At 37.1% G+C, this 26,666-nt stretch overlaps 1 protein-coding gene across 1 annotated transcript in view; it reads right to left on the bottom strand.

The window, feature by feature from the left end:
• Window positions 1–26,666, bottom strand: part of APLF (aprataxin and PNKP like factor) — an 85,436-nt gene that overhangs the window by 7,000 nt on the left and 51,770 nt on the right. Inside the window, exons 7-9 of the mRNA XM_044261285.1 lie at window positions 18,575–18,930; window positions 17,802–17,927; window positions 3,007–3,053 (exon numbers count right to left, since the gene is read on the bottom strand). Coding sequence (XP_044117220.1) covers window positions 3,007–3,053; window positions 17,802–17,927; window positions 18,575–18,930 — 529 coding nt within the window. The remainder of the gene's footprint in view (window positions 1–3,006; window positions 3,054–17,801; window positions 17,928–18,574; window positions 18,931–26,666) is intronic.

Below are 26,666 nucleotides of genomic sequence, written 5' to 3'. Positions count from 1 at the left end.
TGCAGTTATTTTAACATTGGTACCATCTTAAATTTTATTGTCTCATTGCGTAGTTACGATACCCCACCTGAAATTCAACATGTTTAAATTAAAGCAACAGCTACCTGGCTCTTCCTCCTGATATCTATGATATGTAAATGTCATCCCTAGTCTCCTTATAAATTGTGTTATAATTCTGAGTCATCATTATTTCCTTTATGTCACCCCAGGCCCCAAACCAATTAGTTTGCAAATCTGATATTTCTTTCAAAATCTCACTTGAATCTAATTCTATCTTTCCATTCTCATGGTGGCCAACCAAGCTCTGGCCCTTTATTAACCTGCTTAACATCCAGAAATCTTCCCCCACTCTAACTCTGACTGTTCATTGTCACCAACTTGATTTGGATAAAATACTGCCTCCCCATTCCAAGCCAATGCACCCGTTATCTTTGGTATAGTTTTCAAGGGCTTCTGTGATCTGGCCTCAATACAACCTTTTAATATCATCCACAGTTAACTACAGACACTCTCCATGTTAGTTAAACTGATCCACTTGCTAACCCCACACACCACTTACCATCTTCCTCCTTAGTGTCTTTCACTGATCTATTCCTCACTTTGTCTGGGATATCCTCTATCTACTGACCACAAAGCTAAGAAACACAGGTGATTCAAATCCAAGCACCTTAAAGACCAACTTAGCCTAGATTCCCACATCATGGTCTACCCTGATAAGCCCCAGCAGAAAGTGCTTCTTCCCTTCCCTCAGAGATTTTAGACCGTCTTTGCCACAAGAATATATAGAGCCAGAGCTGGTTCTCATGGATCTCTGTTAACTCTGCTTGTTTGGAAGACATAATAAATGAATCAGTAAGTATATAATGAATCTATATAAATGAGATTAAGATCTTGGGTGATGTTAAACTTTAAGGATTCAGGAGATGAGAAAAACTAGGATGTTAGAATTCACTGTTAGATAACTCTAAATTAAGAAATATAACGAGACCCCAATATTTAAGATTGGAAATACTCCAGACACCTTAATTTATAAGTTTTAGAGTAGGAAGAGTGTTTCGACAATTTGGCCTTGAAAGTAGATTAAAAATATAAAATTAAATTTTGGAATGCCTGGGTGGCTAAGGAGGTTAAGCATCTGCTATGGGCTCAGGTCACGATCCCGGGGTCCTGGGATCGAGGCCCACATTGGGCTCCCTGCTCAGTGAGGGGTCTGCTTCTCCCACTCTCTCTGCCTCTCCTCTCCAGCTTGTGTTCTCTCTCTGTCTCTATCTCTCTCGCTGACAAATAAATAAAATCTTTTTTTAAAAAAATTAAAATGTTGCTTAAAACTATCTACACTTTCATAAAAACTGGCTTTCCAATGAGATAAAAAGCTTTTTTAAAAGAAAGTTAGTTGCTGTAAAAATGTTCTTCCTTCAGAAGATTCCCTAATGATAATTCAAGAGACTTTTCAAAGAAAGCTCAGATTAAACTATTGTACCTGATGTGCATTGATAGTTTTTAGGAAATTGGTTCTTATTTTTATAAAGATACAGATGTGTCGAATGCATTTTCATGGAACAGTGTTAAATCTTGCTAATAAAATATGCTTTAATCAACAAACATTACATGACTGCTGGTAAGAAAGTTTATTTAACCCCCAGAAATGCTACATCATTGGATACAGCCCCAGTAAAAAAATGCATAACATGTAACGTGTAACCTCTATAACCTATGAGCTCTGATAAAATGAGTTTTGTCTGAAGTACTAAAGTACGAAAATGTGTTTCAGTGAGAAATTTCAAATGGAATTCTTTAATGGTGAAATTCTTTACTTCTGTCACTTGGTTACAAAGGGGCTCTGTTTATGCACACACATGTGCATGTGGTAATAGCCTGTAGAATATTTTTTTTTTCTCTTCTCTCATTCTGTGGGTAGAAATATTGTGTGCCAAATTGGCCTCTGCATTATATGAACGATATGAAGAAGTCAGAATTTGTTAAAGTTAAAAAGTATTCAAGTTTAGAACGGGGGAAAGAGAAGGTAGGACAGATGCCTGCACCTAAGACTGAAGGACATTTGATGGATGCTTCCCTGGTATCTGTCCTCCCTGTCTCTCTTTCCCTGCAAACTTTAGTTTCTATCAGGGATCCCTGTGGTTCTGAAGAAAATGACCTATCCTAATTCCAGGGGTGGTTCAAACTCATCAGTGGTCCTAGTGATTCATTTAAGAGTAACAATATGATCTAAATCAATAAAAAAAAGTAAATTTCATGATTCTTCCTAGGAATAGTGAGAACTGAAATTGTTCATCCACTCTCTCTCTCCTGAGATGTAAACATGGGTGCCGAATAAGGGTCCCTTTGTGGTGGGGAGGAGCCGGTCTTAGGATGATAATGACCCCTTTAAAGACAGAATGATGAAAGGAAATTGGGTCATCGGTGACATTATTGACATTACTAATGAACCAAAGCAGTAAATGTCTAAATCCATCCACACTTACTGTATTTTTTCACTTAAAGAAGTCAGTAAGTTCTCATTATCACTGAGGATAGTTTGAGATTTTGTTTTCAGATACTGGCCAACAAAAGAATTCTAAAAGATACAATGATAAATATATATTGTTGTGCAACGATTATAGAAAACATCTGGTATACAAAAAATTTACCACTTTAAAAAATTTTTATTTATTTTTTTGAGAGAGAGAGAGAGAGAGAGAGAGATTGAAAGCGCATGAGAAGTGGAGGGTTAGAGGGAGAAGCAGACTCCCAGCTGAGCAGGGAGCCAGATGTGGGACCCGATGCCAGGACTCCAGGATCATAACCTGAGCTGAAAGCAGTTACCTAACCAACTGAGCCACCCAGGAACCCCTACCACTTTTTTTAAATCTAAGAAAAACCATTAAAATCAGCAAATCCATAGAAGCAGACATTAAACAAAAATTCACATAACTGGAAATTGTACCTAGGTTTAACAAGAGAATCATTTGAAGAGTTCATCTTGTTACCTGAGGTAAAATTACTTACCTGGAACTGCACTATGTCTGTATTCTATCTTGTGCTGGGGATTCTTCCTAAAAAAGGAGAAACCAAAAATAAGATCTAGATTTACAATCACTAAAAATTAGTAGGAATATTTAATTAAAGTAGAACAAAAACAACAACAACAAAATAAACCAGAACACTCACTAACCTACAAATAAAATTAGGCCCCAATAAGCTTCTTACTGAAAAGCATTTGCTTTTTTCGTTGTTAACTATAGTCACCAAGCTGTACAAAACCATTTTTTTTTTTTAAGGATTTATTTATTTGAGAGAGAGAGAGCACAAGCTGTGGGAGAGGCAGAGGCAGTGGAAGAAGCAGAGTCTCCCCCTGGCAGGGAGCTCGATCCCAGGACCCCTGGATAATGACCTGAGCCGAAGGTAGATGCTTAACTGACTGAGCCACCCAGGTACCCCAAAGCATTTGCTTTTTAATTACAACATTAAGTGCTTATTACATGCCAGGCATATTTCTAGATGCAAAGATATCCTGGTGAACCAGACAAAAGTTTTTCCCTCATGACTAACTGGAGAAAAATAGTATGAGATGAAGAATAAGATGTCATATTCCCAAAATGTAACATATTATATTTCTAAAGTGTCAGTGCCATATATCACATACATAAAAATACAATGTATAATCGTGTATAAAACATAGAAAATGAAATATCAAATATGTGTGTATATGTGTTTGTAATCTCTAAAAGGATACTTTTATGGTCTTCTTGAATCCAAAGACAAAAGCATCTAAGTCATGTCTCTAAAGATCCCCAATTGTTATGAGAAAACAGAAAAGGCAATTTGCATTGATAAATGTATATAACATACTCCAAAGTCAAACAGAAACTACTGTTTGGGTATCTATTTTTTATTATATGTACCTATGATCCTTCTATTATTTTATTAGTTAAATGAATGTAGGGATATGTTATATATATATAAGACATTCTCCAGATAATTCAGAACTGTCCAGGCAGCAAAAATCCAAATAGATCATCACCCACCTGATGGGTACCTCTCTTAGGGGACTCACACAGGAGAGCTGGGGTACACTGACAATAGGTATGTGCTAAGGTACACAGCTCATACAAAGCAGTTGTGAGGATTCATGGAGAATACAGAGAAAGTCCTTAGTCTAAGGGCATGATAGGTTGTAAGTAATGAATGTTAGCCATTGACACATCCATCACTGGTTCAATAAATAGTCATGGGGCACTAATTACATGTCAGGCTCTGTCAGGTGTCAGAGATGTTTTTTATTGCTAGTATCTCTTCTTTCTTGGGATCACTTTTCATCTGTGAGCATTAACACACTACAAGACTGCAACCACACAGTTAATTAGGGCCATAACTCAACAGTTTTGAAAAGTGGAAAAAAGATTCTAGAAAAGATTGTGTATTTGGGATAATTAACCGAAATCTGACCTTTTAATGGAAAAGACACTTCGAAGTTGAGAGAAAGAAACTGGACAAGTTCAACGTGGCCAAGAGAGCTGCACATGAACAAAGCTGCAGGGATGATCTGTGTGGGAAGCCTGAACACACAAGCACAGCTCACTGACTTGTTGAATGCAGTCTATGAAAATGCAGTTAATGCTGGATGTCAGAGGAGGAGGAGGAGCAGAAACATAAGGGAGAGGGACATTAATATCAATAACCTGGAACAAGATTGTTGGCCATTTGGGAGTATTTTTGGTAACCTTTTACAAAATCTTTTTGTGTGAGTGTGATAAAATTAAATACACTGGAAGCTTTTTGTTTTGAAAAAAAAAAAAAGGGCAAACCTACTGAAAAGTAGCAAGATTAGTACACTGAAATTTCGTATACCTCTGTTGAGATTCTTCAAGTGTTTATAATTCTATATAGATGTCCAATTGTTATTATTATTACTATTTATAGTCTTCTGAGATTTGAAACCATTTTTTTCCATTTTAATACATATATTTTTCAGGTCCCAAGTAGTCCCAACTTTTCCCACTTTGCTCTTAATAATTAAGAAGAAATTTATTGAACAGTTAACTGTTTGCTACTACAGCCTCTTTCAAAAGCTGCTTTTAGAAAGTCTCAAGTAAGTGAATGTCTGTCTTTAGAAATAAGTATAGAAATAGTACAGAGGACCTGAACAGAATTTTTCCCAAGAAGACCTATAAATGGCTACCAGACACATGAAAAGATGCTCACCATCACTAATCAAGGAACTGCAAATCAAATCCACAATGAGATGTCACCTTACACCTGTCAGAATGGCTAAAATCAAGAACACAACAAATAACAAGTGCTGGTGAAGATTTGAAGAAAAAGGAACTCATGTGCTCTACTCGTAGAAATGTGAATTGGTGTAGCTACTGCAGAAAACAGCATGGAGGCTCCTCAAAAATTAAAAACAGAAATACCATATGATATTTACCCAAAGAAAGAAACACTATTTTGAAAGAATATATGCACCCCAATGTTTACTGTAGCAGTATTTATAATTGCCAAGATATGGAAGGAACCCAAGGGTCTATTGATAGAAAAACTGATAAGGAGTATGTGTGGTGTGTGTGCGTGTGCGTGTGTAATATCATAGACCTATTAAAAAAGGATGAGATCATGCTGTTTGCAACAACATGGGTAGCCCTAGAGGATATTATGCTAAATGAAATAAGTCAGACTGAGAAAGATAAATACCATATGATTTCACTCATACGTGGAATCCGAAAAAACCCAAGTGAATAAACAAACAAACAAACAAACAAAAACAGAATCAGACCTATAAATGCAGAGAACAAACTGATGGTTGCCAGAAGGGTGGAGGAGGGAGGATGGGGAAAATGGGTGAAGGAGAGTGGGAGAAAGAGGCTTCCAGTTATGGAATGAGTAAGTCACGGGAATAAAAGGCACAACATAAGGAATATAGTCAATGATACTGTAATAACTTGTATGGTGACAGATGGTAGCTACCCCTGTGGTCAGCAGAGCATAATATATAAACTTGTTGCACTGTGTTGTACACCTGAAACTCATGTAACGTGTGTCAACTACACTCAAATTAAAAAAAAAAAAAAAGATACAGAAATGGAACCAAAGAGTTTACAGAGACTCAAGTACAGTTTATGCACCAAATACCAGTTAAAAGACTGCTGATAACAGCTGTCACCACCACAGAGACTGAAAGTGAGAATTACTGTTTTTAAAGGTAAACAGGCTGGGGTCCTGGGTACTGATTCAACCTTCCTGTTGCGGAAGATAGTTCCCGCTTCTCCATTATCTTGAAACAGCCACAGGGGTTTGCAAGGGCAAACCCTGCCTATATAATATCATCTCACATACTGCCTAGGAAAAGGCAAACCACTTCAGAAAAAAAGATGAGGAAAAAAGTTTTGCATTTGTATATTCCCAAACAGAAGTGCAGAAAAGCTATTTTGAAATTTTGTACCCAGAAAAGGAAGATTTTCAGCTCCATGGACAGATTCTCATCTGCCTTAGAAGGGTGGAATGTTTCGTAGAGGCTCTGATAATAGTTTCCATCCTTTCCTAGAAGAACTTGCTGTTTTCATTACAAGACAAGCGTAGTGGCACCTGGGCAGCTCAGTTGGTTAAGTGTCTGCCTTTGGCTCAGGTCATGATCCCAGGGTTCTGGGATCAAGCCCCACATCAGGCTCCCTGATTGCAGAGGAGTCTGTTTCTCCCTCTACCTACTGCTCCCCCTGCTTGTGCTATCTGCCAAATGAATAAATAAAATCTTTAAAAAAAAAAAAAAAAGATAAGCGTAAGACCATAAAGGAAACCAGAATAAACTAGTCGATTTGATACTTTCCCACATTTAGAGGCCAAACTTCCAATTTCAAACAAAAGGATTATTATCAGTACAGTTTTTGCTTGAAATAAAACAAAAGGATTATTATCAGTACAGTTTTTGCTTGAAAATGAAAAAATATCTTCTGTGACAAGTCCAAAAGTTTTCTCTTTAGAACTTTAGGATGTATTTCCAAGTATATTTTCTTTGTTGATGATAAGTATAACTCTCAGAATGGACTTTAATAGGAAAATGAGCAAAAAAAAAAAGATAATATATCACATGCCAAAGCACATACTCAAAATAAAAACAAGTTTTAGACATGTCTTGTTCATGTAGCAATTTAAATGTTAAAAAAAAAAATCAGTATTCTGAATGTTAAATTCTTATATTATGCCCTTCTTCAAGGTGTCTTATAATCCAAGTCCCAACCTTTATTTGCAGTTCCAAACCTTCATTTCTACTCCAGGAGAGTATTTTTGATTCTTTGCCATCAGTAGGTACTTGCTCACAGCGTTTTTGCCAAGAATGTTCTTCCTACTATACACTGCCCAAGTTCAAATCGTACCTCCTTTAGGAAGGGAATTCTGATAATCACTAGGACACAGCTCTAGAACACATGGCCCATATCTACCATTGGGTGCTCACTACATAATTTTTTTTTGAAAAGATTTTAATTTATTTATTTGACAGAGAGAGACACAGTGAAAGAGGGAACAGAAATAGGGGTCTGTTCCTCATACATGGAATCCGAAAAAACCGTAAAATTAAATACACTGGAAGCTTTGGAATAACCGTAAAATTAAATACACTGGAAGCTACTGGAATACAGTAGAAGCAGGCTTCCCACTGAGCAGAGAACCTGATGCGGGGCTCGATCCCAGGATCCTGGGATCATGACCTGAGCCAAAGGCAGATGCTTAACAACTGAGCCACCCAGGTGCCCCTCACTAGGTAACTTCTTACAGTGTCATCTAAATTTTCAACACAAGTGCGTGTGTGTGTGTGTGTGTGTTCTCTATCATCTATCAAATGAGCCACTAGAAGCCATGGAGTTTTTCTTGCACCTTTTAATATTTTTTATAGCGCCTTTCACAAGGCGGTATTCATCTGTAGTTTTAACAAATTTACCTACCAGAATGTAGATTTTTTTAAGGTAAAAGTTTTTTTTTTAATTAAGCTTTTACATGTTTCCAAATTCGTGAAATATTTTATATTTTCCTATTTAATAGGAAAATAAGAAACTTGTTTTTGCTAACTTTACTACTGTTTCTTAAAATAAGTGTTGAAAGGAACTTGACAGAATATTATCAATATTGTATTGTCAATATTGTCAATACATACTGAGGTTTAAAATTTTCACTAGTTGGAGCACAAAAAGCAGTTTCTAGTAATTTCGAGACTGGTAATAAGTGTTTTTGAGTTCATGTTAACACTTAACATTTTTATAGTAATCCTAATCCACGAATCCTAATGTTTTCAGAACCCTATCCTTTGAAAGGTGGTTTTTTTACTGGAAATTTGCCAGAGAATGCCTATTCTCATTAGGTCGGAAAGAACGTCAATGTGCTGAAACTGCTTTATATTCACACTTACAAAGTTAATAATCCAAGTACTCACTGAATCTTTTTATGCAAACCTAAGACTAAAACATGTTAGAATTTCCTGCCATTAACAATTCATATTACTTCCCCAGGAAACAATGAAAATGTAACAATCATATAAAGCAGACTCCACTGCAATCAGGTTCCTGAGATACTGACTGGTCAGCATCACCAGACACTTAGCTCTAGTCAATCAATCATGCATGGAACACAGGAACACACAGTCCTTCACAAATGCTTAAGAGATAGATGGCCACCGTGCTCTGGATCTGTCCTCATTTGGCTGGTTGAGCTTTGGACCACTGGCATTGCTATGGAAGGGGTTCAGGTTTCAGGATCAGAAGGGCTGATTATGAATTCAAACTATACCTTTTACTGGTTGTGTGATTCATGGAAAGTCCTATAAACCAAGTTACCATTTACTCATCTGTAAAGTAGGGATAATACTGCCTAGCTCACATAGGGTTGTGGGTTGTTCCCAGGGTTAAATGAAGCAATAGGTATAAACACTTATAGGCTATTTAAGTATATTCCACGTGCCAGCTATTTTTATAGGAACAGAAATTAATTTTACTTTAAGACAGCCAATAATGTGTGAAAATTCTGTGTGCCAGTAAAAGTAACTGCCAATTAAAAAGTGCATATGGAATGAAAAAATTCAAAAAATTCAAAAGTCTATTAAATAACAAAATATGGGGGGAAAAGTATTGCCGATTAATACTAAATGGCTGAATTTTGTTTTTAATAATACATATTATTATGATAAAATATTTTCCTCATCATACTTCACATATTCATGGAATATTTTCTTTTTCTTTTTTTTTTTTTGAAAGATTTTTCTATTTGTTAGAGAGAGAGAGAGAGCACATAAAAGAGAAAGCACACGTGCAAGCTGGGGGAGAGGCAGGCAGAGGGAGAAGCAGACTCCCAGCTGAGCAGGGAGCCTGATGTGGGCCTTGATCCCAAGATCTTGGGATCATGACCCCAGCCCAAGGCAAATGCTTAATTGACTGAGCCACCCTGGTATCCCTACAGAAAATCTTCTAACACTCACCTGTGCATATTTCATTTTCAAAAATCAGTCATTTTATAACAAGGCAGAATGTCTTTTTCATATAACTCTGGGTTAAGGCTAAGTGGCAGTTTTGTGCAGCTCTGTGAGGGCACATGAGCATTTGAGATAACTTTCAAAGATAATGCCAAATTCCATCCAGGACTTTTTCCTAATGAATGGAAATAGGAGTTCATTCACAAAAGATTTACATCCATCATTTTTGCAAATGGCATTTTCTGTAACTTAGCAGACCTCAAAATCCTTTCCGAGGTTTTTTTTTTTATTACTCTTAATTATTAATGGCAATATTTGGTTTCTGAACATAAAACTATACATCCATAACCATACCAGGGTTCCAGGAGCTGTTATATTTTAAAATATACATTTTCCAAAAAAAATTCTGATTTTAATGATATTGGTATTGGAATAAATACATATCTGAAGGAAGAACACTCCAGGAAAAGGAAATGGAAAATGTCTGTAAATTCACTAAGTCCTTGAGGTAGGAAACAAGCTAGAGTATTTGGAAAAACACACAGATTTGTAAAGCTCAAAGAGAATGAATGAGAAAGAAAACAGTACAATATGTAGTCAGAGAAGAACTTGTAAGCTACAGTAAAGAGCTTTGTAGGAAAATATTGGGAGATTTTGATTAAGAAAACATGATACAACTTAATTTTAGAGAATTATTCTGGGTGCTTATGGAAAATGAACCACTGGAGGGCAAGAGGAGAAACAAGGGTAATAGTTAAGAAGCAGTTAACAAGTTAGTCAAGTTATGACTAACATGATAAGAGGTGGGGAAGAGAGAAGTGCTCAGTGCCTAATATATTTTCAAGGATGAAATGGCAAGAACCGCTGATGGACTGAAAGAGGGACGTGAAGAAAAGAGAAAAATCAAGGCTGTTTCCAGGTTTGGAGCCTAAACACTGTGGGAACGGTGAAGTCATTTACACAGGTGGAGAGCACTTAGGAAAGAGTTGTTTTCATGATAAAAATCCAGAGTTCTGTTTCAGATGTATTAAGTTTGAACTACCTATTTTACAACCAAATGTATGAGTCTGGAGCCATTTAATTGAATCAGAAGCCCTCAGGAGTAAGAACAAATAGAGAAGGACCTCATTCAGGGAACCGAGCCCTGTGGCTTGGTGCTAATTACAGGTGGGGAAAAAGAAGAAGAGGCAGGAGAGAAGACTAAGGAAGAATTGGCCAGGAATATGACAGGTCTGGCTTTATGGAAATGAATAAATCACTCTCTGCTCTGGGCATTGCCATTACTGAGTATAGGACCCTGGAACACAAATGATCCAACCTCTGCGTTTCCCATGTTTTCATGAGGAATTGAAGCCCAGGAAAATCAAATGACAAGCAAAGTCATGCTACAGAGTTGGTACAACTATCTAGAACCCAGGTCTACTGACACTGTTTCTCCACCATAAAGCCCTACCTTAAGATTAACTAGGCAATTATAACAAGAACGGATTCATGCTTTTTATTTTTGTTTACTTCCAAAGATTTTGTAACTTAATACCAAAACTTAAACCCACAATTTAAAATGAGCCTGAAGTACTATTTTACATCAGCTCCTATAAATAGTGACTACTGGCTTGCTGGATGCTCAGTATTTGCTCAGTAAGTGATCATACTATATTTTTGTTTTCATTCCAAAATAATTTATCTTGCATTTTTGAAAGTCAATATCTATTTTAAAATCTAAAGCAAAAAACATGAATCCTATGTTATCAAATATCTAAGTCTCAAAATTTAGAGGAAAAAGAAGAGTTAGTTAATATAGTCTTAATTAAATAATAAAAGAGTAAGCCAGCATAAGATAATGGAAAGTAGCCACTCTGTTAAATGAACATCATTACATTTACTATCCATGCCAAAAGAACTCTGAAAATTCTTATATACATGCAATTAACACTAAACATAACAAAAAAATAAAATTTCTCATTATGAAAACAGATGCATATTCAAATAAAGAAATAAGAAAAACCAAACCACAAAACACATTCCAGTACATTTTTTCAAGGCTACATAGACATAGTTGATGTTGTTACTACTATTTTTAAATGTAGTTTAAAAAAAATTATAGCCAAGTCTTAAGTAAAACTGCATAGCTGAGTCTGTGTATGTAGTCTAAGATACTTTCTTCAACGATGATATTCTTACATGTGATTAAAGAACTGCAAGCATGGCAGGCAATGATAGGTTACTTCCTCTATATGGGGATCCTATAAAAATGGATTAAAATTCTAACAACTTTGATTATTTGTAACCATAAATAAAATGACTAGGACACTTGGGTGGCTCAGTCGGTTAAGCGGCTGCATTAGGCTCTGGTCATGACCCCTCATCCTGGGACTGAGCCCCACATCAGGCTCCTTGCTCAGCGGGGAGCCTGCTTCACCCTCTGCGTGCCACTTCCCCTGCTTCTGCTCTCTCACTCTCTTGTTCTCTCTCTCTGATAAATAAATGAATGAATGAATGAATAAATAAATAAAATCTTAAAAAAAAAAAAAGGCTTTTGGCCTCACATGATTGATTCTGGGAATCTTAACTACCAGGCAACTAGTTTCCCTATTAAAACCTACTTATTGGGAAAAAAAAACAAAAAACAAAAAACCTACTTATTGGGGCACCTGGGTGGCTCAGTGGGTTAAAGCTCTGAGCCTCTGTCTTCAGCTCAGGTCATGATCTCAGGGTCCTGGGATCAAGCCCTGCATCGGGCTCTCTGCTCAGCAGGGAGCCTGCTTCCCCCCTCTCTGCCTGCCTCTCTGCCTACTTGTGATCTCTGCCAAATAAATAAATAAAATCTTTTTTTTTTTTTAAAAAACCTACTTATTTTGCCTCAAATAAAATAATACGGATTTATGTTAAACACACATTCCTAATTTTTATGAAGCAGCTCCCAAAAATCAGTATCCTCTGGTCTGAAGTGTACATCTGCACATATGATCAATTAAGATAATACTGCAAAACTTTGGAATACTTTTCAAAAATAAAAGAGGAGAGGCGCCTGGATGGCTCAATCGACTGAGCAACTGACTCTGGGTTTTGGCTCAGGTTATGATCTCACGGACCTGAGACTGAGCCCCATGTCGAGCTCCAACCTGGATGTGGAGCCTGTTTGAGATTCTCTCTCTCCTTCTCCTTCTACTCCCACCCTGCTCATGAGCACATGCATGTGCACTCTCTCTCTAAATAAAAAATACGAATAAATAAATAAGGAGATAGCAAAAAAATTTAGATCATAGCTATAAACTTGGATCAACAAATAACAAAAGAAAATGAATTTTCTTACTATCGAATACACTTTTTAAAAAACAAGTTATGCTTGTCACAAAACACTGTGTTCCTTCAGTTATACAGATCACGTTGCAGATTCCTGACAGTGAGAGCACTTACAGTTGATAACTAATACGCTTCCTTACGCCATCCCTCTTAGAAGGTATTACAATTATAAAAAAATAAAAAGTAGGTCACTGGCTTCCAAAAAACATCAAGGCACCAACATTTTCATTTGCATAATACATACCTGCCTTAAGTGTTTAAATCTGAGGCAGTGTTATGAGTTTGACTTCACATTTTTACACTAAACTGGTTGCAGATGGATTCCATTCATTTTAGCATATATATATTCTAAAGTTAGTGCCTAATTTAACAAACAAGAACAGGAGTAATACACTGCATAAAATCCTATTACACACCAGAGGAAGTGAATGAGTCAGAGGCAAACATAGCAATCACTGGGTTATATTAGACATTAAGTATCTAATATTCTATTTCCGACAAGTATTAAGCTCATCAAATGCATTAAACTGAGCACCTCTTCTGACAGACTATAGAGTAGAGCACAAAAAGAATAAATCAGATTTACTAATGGGCAAAGTACTTAAAATGACAACATTAACTAGTTCTTTCATATTACCATTTTTTCAGGCTGATTTAATTTTTTGAGTTTTAAAGAAGTATAATGTCAGAAAATTTTAGTAATACTTGTAGTCTAGAAAAGAATAAAATTTAATAATTAAATATCTTTTTAAAACATCAACCTCTTATATGGGCTTTAGGAATCTTTATTTTTACTATAGTATGCATTTAATATGTGATTCATATCTGTTTTTCTGTTTTACTCATGGGAATGAATGGCTGAAAATTAAATATATCCATATATGTGTACTTTGGTGTTTTCATATTTGCTCTATCATGATAAAAACTTTGACCATAGACAGCAATACTTGGAAATACACTATCACAAAAATGTAGGTAGCTGACATAGTATAAAACTAAGATTACTTAGTGTATTGTACATAGCTGGGATCACCTATATATTTCAAAAAGAGAAACTGAGTTGCACACATTCAAGGGATTAGAAGGTAAAACCAGAAAACAAAAAACAAAAAACCAACTCAGTGTTTCCCTTGAGAATAACAATACTTACCCTGCTTTGTGAAGGCAAATTTTCAAAGATAAAAAGCAAACAAAAATGTTTCAGCAATAAACTTAATCTTCCTTCCAACTGTGTCAACAACCATCATGGAAAACAGGCTGATCACAGGTCTACTTTCAGAATATATATATTTTTTACTTTTGTAAATATAGTAATTTCTGGCTGATTTTTGTGGGTTATTTTATGATTTCTGAGACTTTAGTATTTTTCTTTTGTGGCTATAGGAAAAATCTACCATGCATTTACATAAAACCTTGTTTTTAAATAAACCAGATTAGAACATTTTATCATTCTGATACAGTAGGCTTAAATGTGTAATATATAAGCAATGTAGCAATAAAAAATCAAGTCCCAAGATTGAGTTGCTCCTGCCTGGGGTGCCATGTTAGCAAACCAACACTTAGATAACTTTCATGTCCCTACAAATGCTCTCTTAGACCAAAAATATCTGCCGATCCCCAAATGCCATACCAGCTCTGGGTTGTATACTTATTTCCTTGTTTTTTCTCACCTCTAATAAGGTTGAATCTGTGGCCCCAACTAATCAGATATTTTCTATTTTTCTCTTCCTTGTTCTTTATTCTTTATCCTCTAAAAGTTTCCCACCTTCCAACCTATTCTGCACCCTGGGATGGAGCCCAATGTGGGCTCCCGGCTCAGAGGGGTCTGCTTCTGCCCCTCCCACTGCTTGCATAGTGTGTACATTCATGTTGCTCTCTCCCCCTCTCTCAAATAAATAAAATCTTTTTAAAAAAATGACATATTCTTGCAAATCAAAATTGTTAAAGAGTAAATTGCTAGAACTAAAGTAATGTTATATTATGATCAATGATATATCTACTAGAGCATGTTTTTTGCCTAAATAATAATAATAATGATGTGTCAAGAAAGGGTATATAAATGTATGTCATGCTTCCATAACTAGGGTTTCTTCTATCATCTTGATGATCTGAAAAAATTCACAATTTCTTCAAAGTAACTTATCTAGAGTTGCTTTTTTTTTTTTTTAACTCCAAAATATTACTTTGCCAATTGAATAAAAAACAAACACTGTAATACTTTAGAAAGCCATGAACAGAAGTGCCTGGGTGGCTCAGTAAGTTAAGCATCTGCCTTTGGCTCTGGTCATGATCTCCAAGTCCTGGGATCAAGCCCCCTCATTGGGCTCCCTACTCAGGGGGAGTCTGATTCTCCCTCTCTCTCTGCCCCTCCTCTGTGCTTGTGCTCTCTCTCTCAAACAGATAAAATGTTAAAAAAATAAAGAAAGGAAGGAAGCCAACCAGCCAGCCAGTCACAAGTAACAGTGGTGGAGTCAGGCCCTGACAAAGAGAAATGCTGGAATGGAGCAAGGAAAAGACTTGGTTTTCATCTCACTGGCTTTAGAGTCTTTGGACTCTAAATAATAAGTCTTTCTTATTCCCATTCCTTTATTCCTTTACTAGTCAGAGTAAGCAATCATATCTCTCATTCTCTAAGAGTCTCTCTGAACTGTAATTAAAATTAACAAGGGAAAAAAACCCTTCAGATTTTATCTCCAAGTTGAACCAACACACTAAGCAGCTAAAGAAATAAAAAAAATACACTTGATGTATATATAAATATATTTAGATCTAGATCTGAAAGTTTCTATTAGCATATGCAGGTTACTGGATTTGGAGTAATTTCTCTTGCCTACTCACAGTTCTGACCTCTCGTAAAGAGACTGATGACATGGAGGCAGCAATTTTTGACATTATTTTGACAGTATTTCAGATTTGATGATTCTGAGGAAGGTTTTATATTTCACATTCATTCTTCTCAACAATAGGCACATTTGGATTTTGCTGCTAGGAAGGGCACAGGACATCATGGCAGGTTAATATCTTAACAACCAGGGAAAAAACCCTGATAAACTGTCAAATTATTTTTATGACAGAACTGTGGAGGCAATGAGAATTTGGGGTTATCTAAAATTCCACAGAGAAAAAGCCCTTCCTAGGTTAGCTGACAATCACTGGTATTTTCTTCCCTAGGGGTCTTTGCCAGTTCTTAGTGTGGACTGAAGATTTGAGTCACCTGGAGGAACTCTAGTCGAAGAAAGAGAAACTTGTAGAGCTTTTCATGGGCTCATGGGGTTGTCAGGACAATTTGAAAACTAAAAGAACCCCAAACATGAGGCTGATTCTTCCTAAGAAATACCTGTTGAGTTCCTGGGAAGTATAAGAGGTTTAACGTCTGTGCCTGGAACTTCAAATTGGTAGAATGAAATCTCTAATTCATGTTGTTATTTCAGAGATGAAGCCCCACTAGGGAGAAAGGATCTGCAACAAACACATAACTAGTCTCCTCTCAAGAAATGTGCCAGATTTTAGGATGCATGGGTGGTAGCCTAATTGGCTAAACTCAGAATACCCGAAGGGAAGTTTCAGAGCTAAAAAGACAGAGACCTGCTTTTCTGTTAAAAGTCTGGACAAGCCATGCCAAAGGAACACAGACAAACCAAAGGCATATTGAATTTTATTAAAATGACAACGTAGGTATTACTTATAATCCAAATCTCTGACTGGACAGAGATGACTAGCCCTATCTGCCAAACAGAGTGGATGGGATGCTCACTAATGGAAAATAACATGCATAAAATGCAATATCAGAAATTATGAACTCTGTGGATAGGTTTATCAGCAGCCTAGACACATGAGAAGGGAGAATTACTAAACTCTAAGACAAGCAGCAGCAAATATCCAATCTGAGGCACAGAGGTAAAAAAAAAAAGAAAAGTAATGGAAAGAATGAAACAATGTATAAGAGACATATGGGACACAGTCAAAAGACTTAACATGGTTAACTGGAGTAGAAGAATGAGGGAAGACATAGAAAGAGGCAGACAATATCTGAGAGATGAGATAATAGCTAAGCAATGTCTTCAAACTAACAAAGACAAACAACATGCAAAAAAGCTCAGTGAACCCCAGATAAGATATATGTTAAAAAAAAAAAAAATGATACCTAAACACAGGTTAGTTAAACAGTTGAAAGTAAAAGCAATGAGGGGCATCTGGCTGGTTCACTTGGTAAAACATGAGACTCTTAATCTTGGATCATGAGTTTGAATCCCACGTTAAGGGTAGAGTTTACTTAAAAAAAAAAAAAAAAGGTCATGATAAAAATCTTAAAAATGGCCAGAGGAAAGGAAGGTTAATTTCAAGACAATAAGACAAACAAGTAACTTTTAACAGAAACTACAGATGCATGAGTCAATGGAACATCTTTAAAGTGATGGACAAAAAACCAAAGGTGCCAAGCTAAAATTCTACACCCAGTGAAAAGATGAAAAGAGCCAACAATCAGTTGATCAATTAGGACATATTCAGATACACAAAAGCTGAAAGAATCCTTTTCCCGTAAGATTTTCACTAAAGAAATACTAAAAGAACTTCCTAAGCCTAAGAAAATGATTTCAGATAAATTCTTCCATGCATGATACAGACATGCTATGAAAGGAAAGAGAAAAAGGTGCTTTTCTTTTAGGATCAAATTTCATGTGTTGGGAAGAACGGCAGAGTGGCAGAAGTTGACGAAAGCAGAGATAACAACCTGAACTGATTTATGTCACACTGAGGAGCCTGGATAGAGTGTATGACGGGGTAACATCGACAGTTTTTCAATGATCTGATTTGCATTTTAGGAAGTTAGAAATGAGGAACAATTTCAGGCATTTACAAGGCTAATAACTTGAACAATTTATAATTATCTAAAAGAAATATTATAGTCCTACCTATTAACAAAATGAAAACCTACTATTTATGGAAGTGTAAAGGCTTGAAGTGAGAAGTTGCCTGCCATTTCTTCTGAATATACCACAGAGACTAAGGAGAAAAGGAGCACAACCTAACATTTTGGTGTACATACCTGTAACAAGATGCTCCATAGGGACATTCAGGCCGGTCATCAGCCTCATCTTGACACATGACTTGGACACCTCCATAATCACTATCACCAGGGTGACTGAAGTGTTGAAAGTGAACAGGATTCTTCCTATGAGGGTGGCAAATATACTGTCAGAAAAAACCATTAATAGGATACATGAGAGTTCTAGATATACTACAAAAAATAATTAATAGGATATAGCAGGAAACCAACTAATGCACATCTAATTATTCCAGACATTGAACCAATGTGCTACATTGTTAAAATAAAGCTCATGACATCTGGTCGGCACAAAACTCTCATGGTAGCAAAATAAAAGCATCATGATGATTCAAAAGCACAATTAGAAAAATATAAAGGGAAAACACAAGTATAGTAAGACACCTTAAACACAACAATTCTTTTGAGAGTTATATTATATACTACAACTATTTATATATTTCTAATATCTAAATAAGACATTAAATAAGTAGGCATTTAGGTATGGGTGGTTCAGTTCTCAAGTCTGGATTTCCTAGTTCATGTCCTTCCATTAATCAGCGTGTCTACATATGAAACAATTCCTCCACTGTATCTTGAAAGCTTCTAGCAAGATTTACAGCACTGAATCCTGAGAAAGTGTAAGCAAGCAGAAACATGATAAAGCTCCTTACCCTTAGCTCAGTGTGTTTTATTAGGCTTTTAATACACATATACTACATAGCCACCTGCTATGGAAATAATGGAATTCCAGGCTACCTATAATTTCATTTTACCTGTAGCAGTTTGCCCCATACATGCAGGACGTCCTCTTGATCTTGTTTTCTTCAGAACCTTGTGCAACTGAGTCAGTTGCCTTTGCATGCAAAGTTTCAGGATTGGAGAGTTCAGAGCTGGACTCAGAAGGAGATCCTTGAGACTCCTCCTGGTAGGACTTGTCCTGGGCACTCAAGTGACTCTCAGAAGAGCTCATCACCTCGCCTTCTTTACTTTGTGTTTCTTTCACAATACTTTTATGTTCAGGAACCTTACCAAGTTCCTCTATTGGGATTTCATTTCTCTGTGTACTAGCCTTCATATCATTCACCTCTGTATTACTTAACGTGATTGTAGAACATGACCTTGGCATTGCCTACAAAGACAAATCAGAAAAAAGATATTAGAAATAAATGAAAGATGTTTTAAAAGAAATATGTAAGCTTAAGCAAAAAGGCATGAAACTGTAAGATTCATTCAACATGTATAATTTTTAAACTTTTAAGATTCACAATGAAACAAGATGGGATTGGGAGGGAGACAAACCATAAGTGACTCTTAATCTCACAAAACAAACTGAGGGTTGCTGGGAGGAGGGGGGTTGGGAGAAGGGGGGTGGGGTTATGGACATTGGGGAGGGTATGTGCTATGGTGAGTGCTGTGAAGTGTGTAAACCTAGCGATTCACAGACCTGTACCCCTGGGGATAAAAATATATTATATGTTTATAAAAAATAAAAATAAAAAAAAAGATTCACATTTTAAAGTTATTAAAAACGCCACTTTCCATGTCTGTAATTTGGTTACTTTAAACCAATTTACAGTTATTAGAAAAGGAATATACAGGGACACCTGGCTGGCACAGTCAGAAGACCATCACTCTTGATCTTGGGGTTGTGAGATTGAGCCCCACACTGGGTGTAGAAATTACCTCAAAAAAAAAAAAAGAAAATCTGGGGCGACTGGGTGGCTCGGTGGGTTGGGGCCTCTGCCTTTGGCTCGGGTCATGGTCCCAGGGTCCTAGGATCGAGCCCCACATTGTGCTCTCTGCTCGGCAGGGGGCCTGCTTCCTTTCCTCTCTGCCTGCCTCTCTGCCTGCCTGTGATCTCTGTCAGGTAAATAAATAGATTCTTTAAAAAAGAAAAGTAAAAAAGAAAATCCAAGCAGAAAATCAATAAAGAAACAAGAGCATTGAATGACACATTGGACCAGATGGACCTCATAGATATATACAGAACATTCCACCCTAAAACAACAGAATACTCATTCTTCTCAAGTACACATGGAACCTTCTCCAGAATAGACCACATACTGGGTCACAAATCAGGGCTCAACCGATACCAAAAGACACAGATTATTCCCTGCATATTCTCAGATCACAATGCTTTGAAACTGGAGCTCAATCACAAGGAAAAGTTTGGAAGGAACTCAAACACCTGGAAGCTAAAGACCACCATGCTTAAGAATGCTTGGATCAACCAGACAATCAAAGAAGAACTTAAAACAATTCATGGAAACCAATGAGAATGAAGACACTTCGGCCCCAAACGTATGGGATACAGCAAAGGCAGTCCTAAGGGGGAAATACATAGCCATCCAAGCCTCCCTCAAAAAATTTGAAAAATCCAGAATACACCAGCTGTCTCTACACCTTAAAGAACTGGAGAATCAACAACAAATTAAGCCAACTCCACACACAAGAAGGGAAATAATCAAGATTAGAGCAGAGATCAATGAGATAGAAACTAGAGATACAGTAGAACATATCAATGAAACTAGAAGCTGGTTTTTTTAAAGAATCAATAAGATCGATAACCATTGGCCACACTAATCCAAAAGAAAAGAGAGAAAGCTCAAATTAATAAAATTATGAATGAAAAGGGAGAGATCACAACTAACACCAAGGAAATAGAAACAATCATCAGAAGTTATTATCAACAGTAAGTTAAGGAACCTAGATGAAATGGATGCATTCCTGGAAAATTATAAACTCCCAAAATTGAACCAAGAAGAAACTGATAACCTGAATAGACCAATATCTAGTAACAAGATTGAAGCAGTGATCAAAAACCTCCCAAAAACAAGAGCTCAGGACCTGACAGATTCGCTGGGGAATTCTACCAAACTTTCAAAGAAATAACACCTATTCTCCTGAAGCTGTTTCAAAAAATTGAAGCAGAAAGAAAACTTCCAGACTCTTCCAGCATTACCTTGATCCCCAAACCAGGTAAAGACCCCACCAAAAAGGAGAATTTCAGACCAATATTACTGATGAATATGGATGCTAAGATTCTCAACAAGATCCGAGCAAACAGGATCCACTAGCACATTAAAAAGATTATCCACCATGACCAGGTGAGATTTATCCCTGGGTTACAAGGATGGTTCAACATTGAAAAGACAAAAGGCTGATATCCAGGATCTATAAAGAACTTCTCAAACTCAACACACACAAAACAGATAATCTTGTCAAAAAATGGGCAGAAGACATGAACAGACACTTCTCCAATGAAGACATACAAATGGCTATCAGACACATGAAAAAATATTCATCATCACTAGCCATCAGGGAGATTCAAATTAAAACCACATTGAGATACCACCTTACACCAGTTAGAATGGCCAAAATTAGCAAGACAGGAAACAACATGTGTTGGAGAGGATGTGGAGAAAGGGGAACCCTCTTACACTGTTGGTGGGAATGCAAGTTGGTGCAGCCACTTTGTAGAACAGTGTGGAGATTCCTTAAGAAATTAAAAATAGAGCTTCCCTATGACCCTGCAATTGCACTACTGGGTATTTACCCCAAAGATGCAGATGTAGTGAAAAGAAGGGCCATCTGTACCCCTATGTTCATAGCAGCAATGGCCACAGTCGCCAAACTGTGGAAAGAACCAAGGTGTCCTTCAACAGACGAATGGATAAGGAAGATGTGGTCCATATACACTATGGAGTATTATGCCTCCATCAGAATGGATGAATACCCAACTTTTGTAGCAACATGGACGGGACTGGAAGAGATTATGCTGAGTGAAATAAGTCAAGCAGAGAGAGTCAATTATCATATGGTTTCACTTATTTGTGGAGCATAACGAATAACATGGAGGACATAGGGAGATGGAGAGAAGGGAGTTAAGGGAAACTGGAAGGGGAGATGAACCATGAGAGACTATGGACTCTGAAAAACAACTTGAGGGTTTTGAAGGGGTTGGGGGTGGGAGGTTGGGGGAGCCAGGTGGTGAGTATTATGGAGGGCACGTATTGCATGGAGCATTGGGTGTGGTGCATAAACAATAAATTCTGTTACGCTGAAAAGAATTTTTTAAAAAATAGAAAAAACCACAGAGAAACTGTCATTTTTATTTAAAGAAGAAAAGAAAATATATACCTGTATCAAACATTTACAATCACATCAAGCATTCATTGAAAAAGAACCAGAAAAATACAAATGAAATATTAAGAGAATACAACTTTGCTTCCATTTGAATATAATTTTTCCCCGAACACTACTAGTCTTTTAAACTCCCCGTTCAATAATGTGTCATGCTCTTAACTTGTACTGTCTTTATAATTTCTGTTACTGAAACACTTATTTCTACCCTCTAAATATAATCATGACTTTTTCCCCTTCAGTTGAATGGTAAAATTGCTCCTCCCTCACATAGAAAAACTTGGATGAAGCTGTGTCACAACAAACTCAGAAAATAAATATGATTTCTTTGAAGTGGTCAGATAAAAGTTTCAGTTTAACCAAAAAGGTGTTTTGAACAAAGTAAACATTCTCATTAGCACTGCAGAAACTTTTTAATCTGTACTTACTACCAGGACAAACAGTAAGCCTATTCGTATCCTATTAAAAATGACTTCTTAATTACCTAACTTCCTGTGGAGTGGAAACATAGCTCCGATAAATTCAGTCCTGCTGGTAACCACTACTGGGATGTGCTGACAACATAACAGGTATATGTGAAGGTTCAAACCCATTTATGACTAAGGATTCGTGTATGCTGGCTGCCACCTGGAGAAAATTGGTTTTGATATCACTTAATATCCAATGGCTCACATTTCCTGAGAAGATATTAATTAGCATGACTACTTTGGGACTAATTAAATTTTTTTAAATATTTGTTTTATTTATTTGAGAGAGAGAGAGAGAGAGACAGCATGAGAGGGGAGAGGTCAGAGGAAGAAGCAGACTCCCTGTCGAGGAGGGAGCCGGATGTGGGACTCCATCCTAAGACTCTAGGATCATGACCTGAGGTGAAGGCAGTTGTTTAACCAACTGAGCCACCCAGATGTCTAATCACTTAAATGTTCTGATAGTCTTTTCTTTTTTCATATATATATATATTTAACCATTGCCATTTACCATTTACCAATTTTGCCATTCAACTATATATATATATATATATATATTTATTTATATATTTATTTTTTTGAGAGTAAGAGAGAGAGTGAGCATGAGCCAGGGCAGGGGGGTGGTGGGCAGAAGGAGAGGGAGAGGGACAAGCAGACTTCCTGCTGAGCAGGCAAAGTGGGGCTCAATCCCAGGCCCCTGGGATCATGACTTGAGCTGAAGGCAGACACTTAACCAGTTGAGCCACCCAGGTGCCCCTGATCTTTGAAAATACATAGTATGTAAGTTTTTTTAAAAGGCTATCCAAACTGACTAAAGATCTTGCAAAAGAACCTAGTTCTTACCATATTTCTTGAATGGTAATAAACAACCTATAAGAAAGGCAATCTGGCTACCTCTTGGAGCTAACCCTCACCTGGTAGTATTCATGCCACAATTCTCTAAAACACCTACTTTTATCCCACACTGCTCAGTTACACCCTGATCTCATCTCCCACCAATACAGGACCAAACTCACACATGCCAGGGACTGGAACTCTTGGGTAGGAATGGGACAATCCTGACCCACCTTCCCCTTGGCAGTTCCTCACCGAGTCAACTCACCAATTTTCTTTTTCCCTGTTTATGTAGAAACAGCGCAGGTTAGCAATCCCTTGGCTAAGCAAATGTCCAATAAAATGTCAGTCTCTTGTTCCTGTTGGCATCTCTGAACTCCACAGTGAATTGTTTTAGAGTGCTTTCTCTCTTGGTTTCAAAGAGAGAACATAACATCTCCCCACAAACAGAGCACTCCCCCAAAACTTAAAATCTTCTGGCCTCTCGGGTTTCTTTGTATAAAGCCTGGCGGGAGTGGGGGGCAGAGGTAGGATGATGAACCCTTCTCATTCCTTTCAATAAGCCTCACAGAGAAAGGCTTGACTCTTACTGCTGGGGGTCCTTTCAATCATGAGATACTTATACTTAGAACTTTTGTCCCCAGCTTTGGGCCTCAGTAGCAGTTTGGAATTGATAGGGTAAAAAAAAATCCCATTCAATATCCTGTCAATTATTATAGGGAAAAAAGAGACACAACTACGGAAGCAGTTAAATAAATTAGAATCCATTCTTACCATGAAACACTATGCAAAAGTTGAAAATTAATAGATTTCTCTCTACATATAAGATTTTTTAAATTAAAGAATCATATATATAAATATATATATACACATATACATATATATACACACACACACACACACAATTCCGTTTAGCTTAAAAAAAAAATCCCCATCCACCTATGTATTTACTTGTATAAATTCAAATAAAAATGTTTAGAAGGATACAAACCAAAACAGTAGTAAGGCCAATGGGATTGAAGGATAAGGCAAATCAAGATTTTTATTTTATACTTCACATGTTCTAACATTCTTTTTTTAATAACAGCATGCATTTTTTGGCCATTTAAAAAATAGAAAACAAGCCAAAGAAAACAAAAGATAAGAAATGTTTAACATTATTTCAACTCTACTGTTTTTTTTTCAATCTTCACAAAGAATAATTAACACACGAATTTATTCTAAAAGAGAAAGAAATGATAAAGTCACAGATACCAATACCGTGGATCAGGGGTTCTCAAAAATATTTTAGAGGAGGCACAAAAGCTGGAATTCATAATGTCCTTTATGGAACTTCATGAAATATTGATACTCAGTGGGCCCTTGGCATTCAAGAATTTAACATTCATGGTTTCAATTATTTATAAAGGATCCCAAAAATCCATTACATGCAGTAATTTGTAAGTTTGCTGAGACATAAATTTGTCCTGTGCCAATTACAAAGCTCACTGAGTTGGCAAGCGAGGGAAGAGAAAAGATGGAAGGTGTGTATTTAGAAGAAGCAGGAGAAAGGCAGAGAGGTCTGTGCTTTTAAGCACCCACACTGCTTAGACGCAAAGGTGAAGAATGAAATGTGGGTGGCTGAAGGTTCATAATAGAGAAACGGGGTTCCCTATACTATAAAAATATATGCTACAGGCCTCAGGGATCAAGCTGGTGTAAGGTGACGTTGGTGCTTGGCAATGGCTGGAATGTACTATTAAGAGTATTAAATTGTCTGTTAACTTGCCCAGCAAGCCCTCCCTTGCCCTTCAACCATCTGAAGTTTTTAATGTACCACAAGGGACAGGCTACAGAACTTCTGCCCAATATAAGTTCGCCGAGGTAATCTGCTGCCCCTGGAAAGAATGTCTGTACTGATAAGTTGCCTTCAAAGTCCTGCATTAGTCTCATTAGCACCCACATACTAAGGATTAATAATTCCAACCTCCAGCCCCACCTTCACTCTTGAGCTTCAAACTCTGTCAACCACTAACTAGACATTTCTTCATCAATATCCTATGCACCTCAAACTCAAAACGTGAAAACTAAAATCCTCCCCGTGTATTCTATACCAAAGTTTGTGCCAACATAGCTTCTCCATTCATTCTGGCCAGAACCTTGGAAGTGTATCTTTCAGTCCTTCTTTTCCCTCACTCTGCTCAGATTCAAGCAACAAGTCCTGCAGTTTTGTTTCTTAAGTATTTCTCTGACCTGATGCCTCTGTGCCATCCTTAATGCCACCAACCTGGATCAGAGTCTCTTTATTTCTTGACTGAGATGTCCTCATTTCTTCTCTCATTTCCCTTTCATTTTATTCTCTTTCAGTCTCTCCTCCAAAGAGCTTCCAGGATTACCTTTGTGGCCAAAATCCTCTCAAATTCCTCCCTCTATGACTAGTCCCCACTGCCAACTCCATACTCACCTGGCTTTACAGCACAAATTCTAAAAACAATAGTTCCCAGCAGGCTATCAGTACTTCCTCTGCTCCTGTACCTGCTGCCCATCTACCTGGATGGATTCCTACTTCTACCTCTTCTGTTAAGATTCAGCTCAGATCAGTTCTTTGAGGATCCCCTCACTGGAAGTTGGCTTAGGCAGCCCCAAAGCCCCCAGAAAAATCAATGTGATGTCAACATTATTTCATTTTGAAACATGTCCCCCACAGGACTATGAGCTTCTAATCAGCTATCTCTTCCTCATGTTTTATCCCAGATTCCAGCACACTGCCTTGCATATAAGAGAAAGACAGCTTAGTGTAAAGATTACTAGAATGATCTTTGAAGTAAAAAAAAAAAAAAAAATCGTATCATGAATAATAGTTTAGCCATTTCCTAACTTTTGACTTTGAACAAGTTGATTCCAACTCTTGGAGTCTCAGATCTCTCGATTGGTAAACTGGGGATATTATCAATCAACTTTCCAGGATTTTCTAAAAATGAAATGAAGTAAGTATAGTTGTGGGTCTAGTCCATAATAAGAGCTAGGTAAATGGTTATGTGTTTGTTTTAGTTAACAGCATTATCAATGCCATGATATCGCTACTACTTCCTTAATGAATGCTTGCTGAATAAATGAATGAATGAAAAGATGTCTCTGTGGGGCTGAGGAGAGCCATGCTGTAAATGGTGTTAAGTGGCCCATCAGAAAAGCAAAGGATACAGGATTCTCTGATGTAGTAAACCAATACTCTGGGGCACTGGGGCAATACAGCCTTACCTAAGAGATGGCTGTGCAATAAGAGTTACATTCTTCATCTCCCCTGCTACTTTCATGAAGAAATAGGAGTAGGACTTCACAGCCGGCATGTGTATGGAAAGAAATGAGATGCCTCACAGCTAGCACACAGCATTAGCACAGCGGCATATACATACAGGGCAGGCAGCAACCCTGGAAATGTCTC

Source organism: Neovison vison, chromosome 8, assembly GCF_020171115.1.
Source record: "Neovison vison isolate M4711 chromosome 8, ASM_NN_V1, whole genome shotgun sequence".
In the NCBI taxonomy this organism is placed as follows: Eukaryota; Metazoa; Chordata; class Mammalia; order Carnivora; family Mustelidae; genus Neogale; species Neogale vison.
The sequence above is the reverse complement of the archived record's forward strand: the minus strand, read 5'-3'. Positions and strand labels throughout refer to the sequence as shown.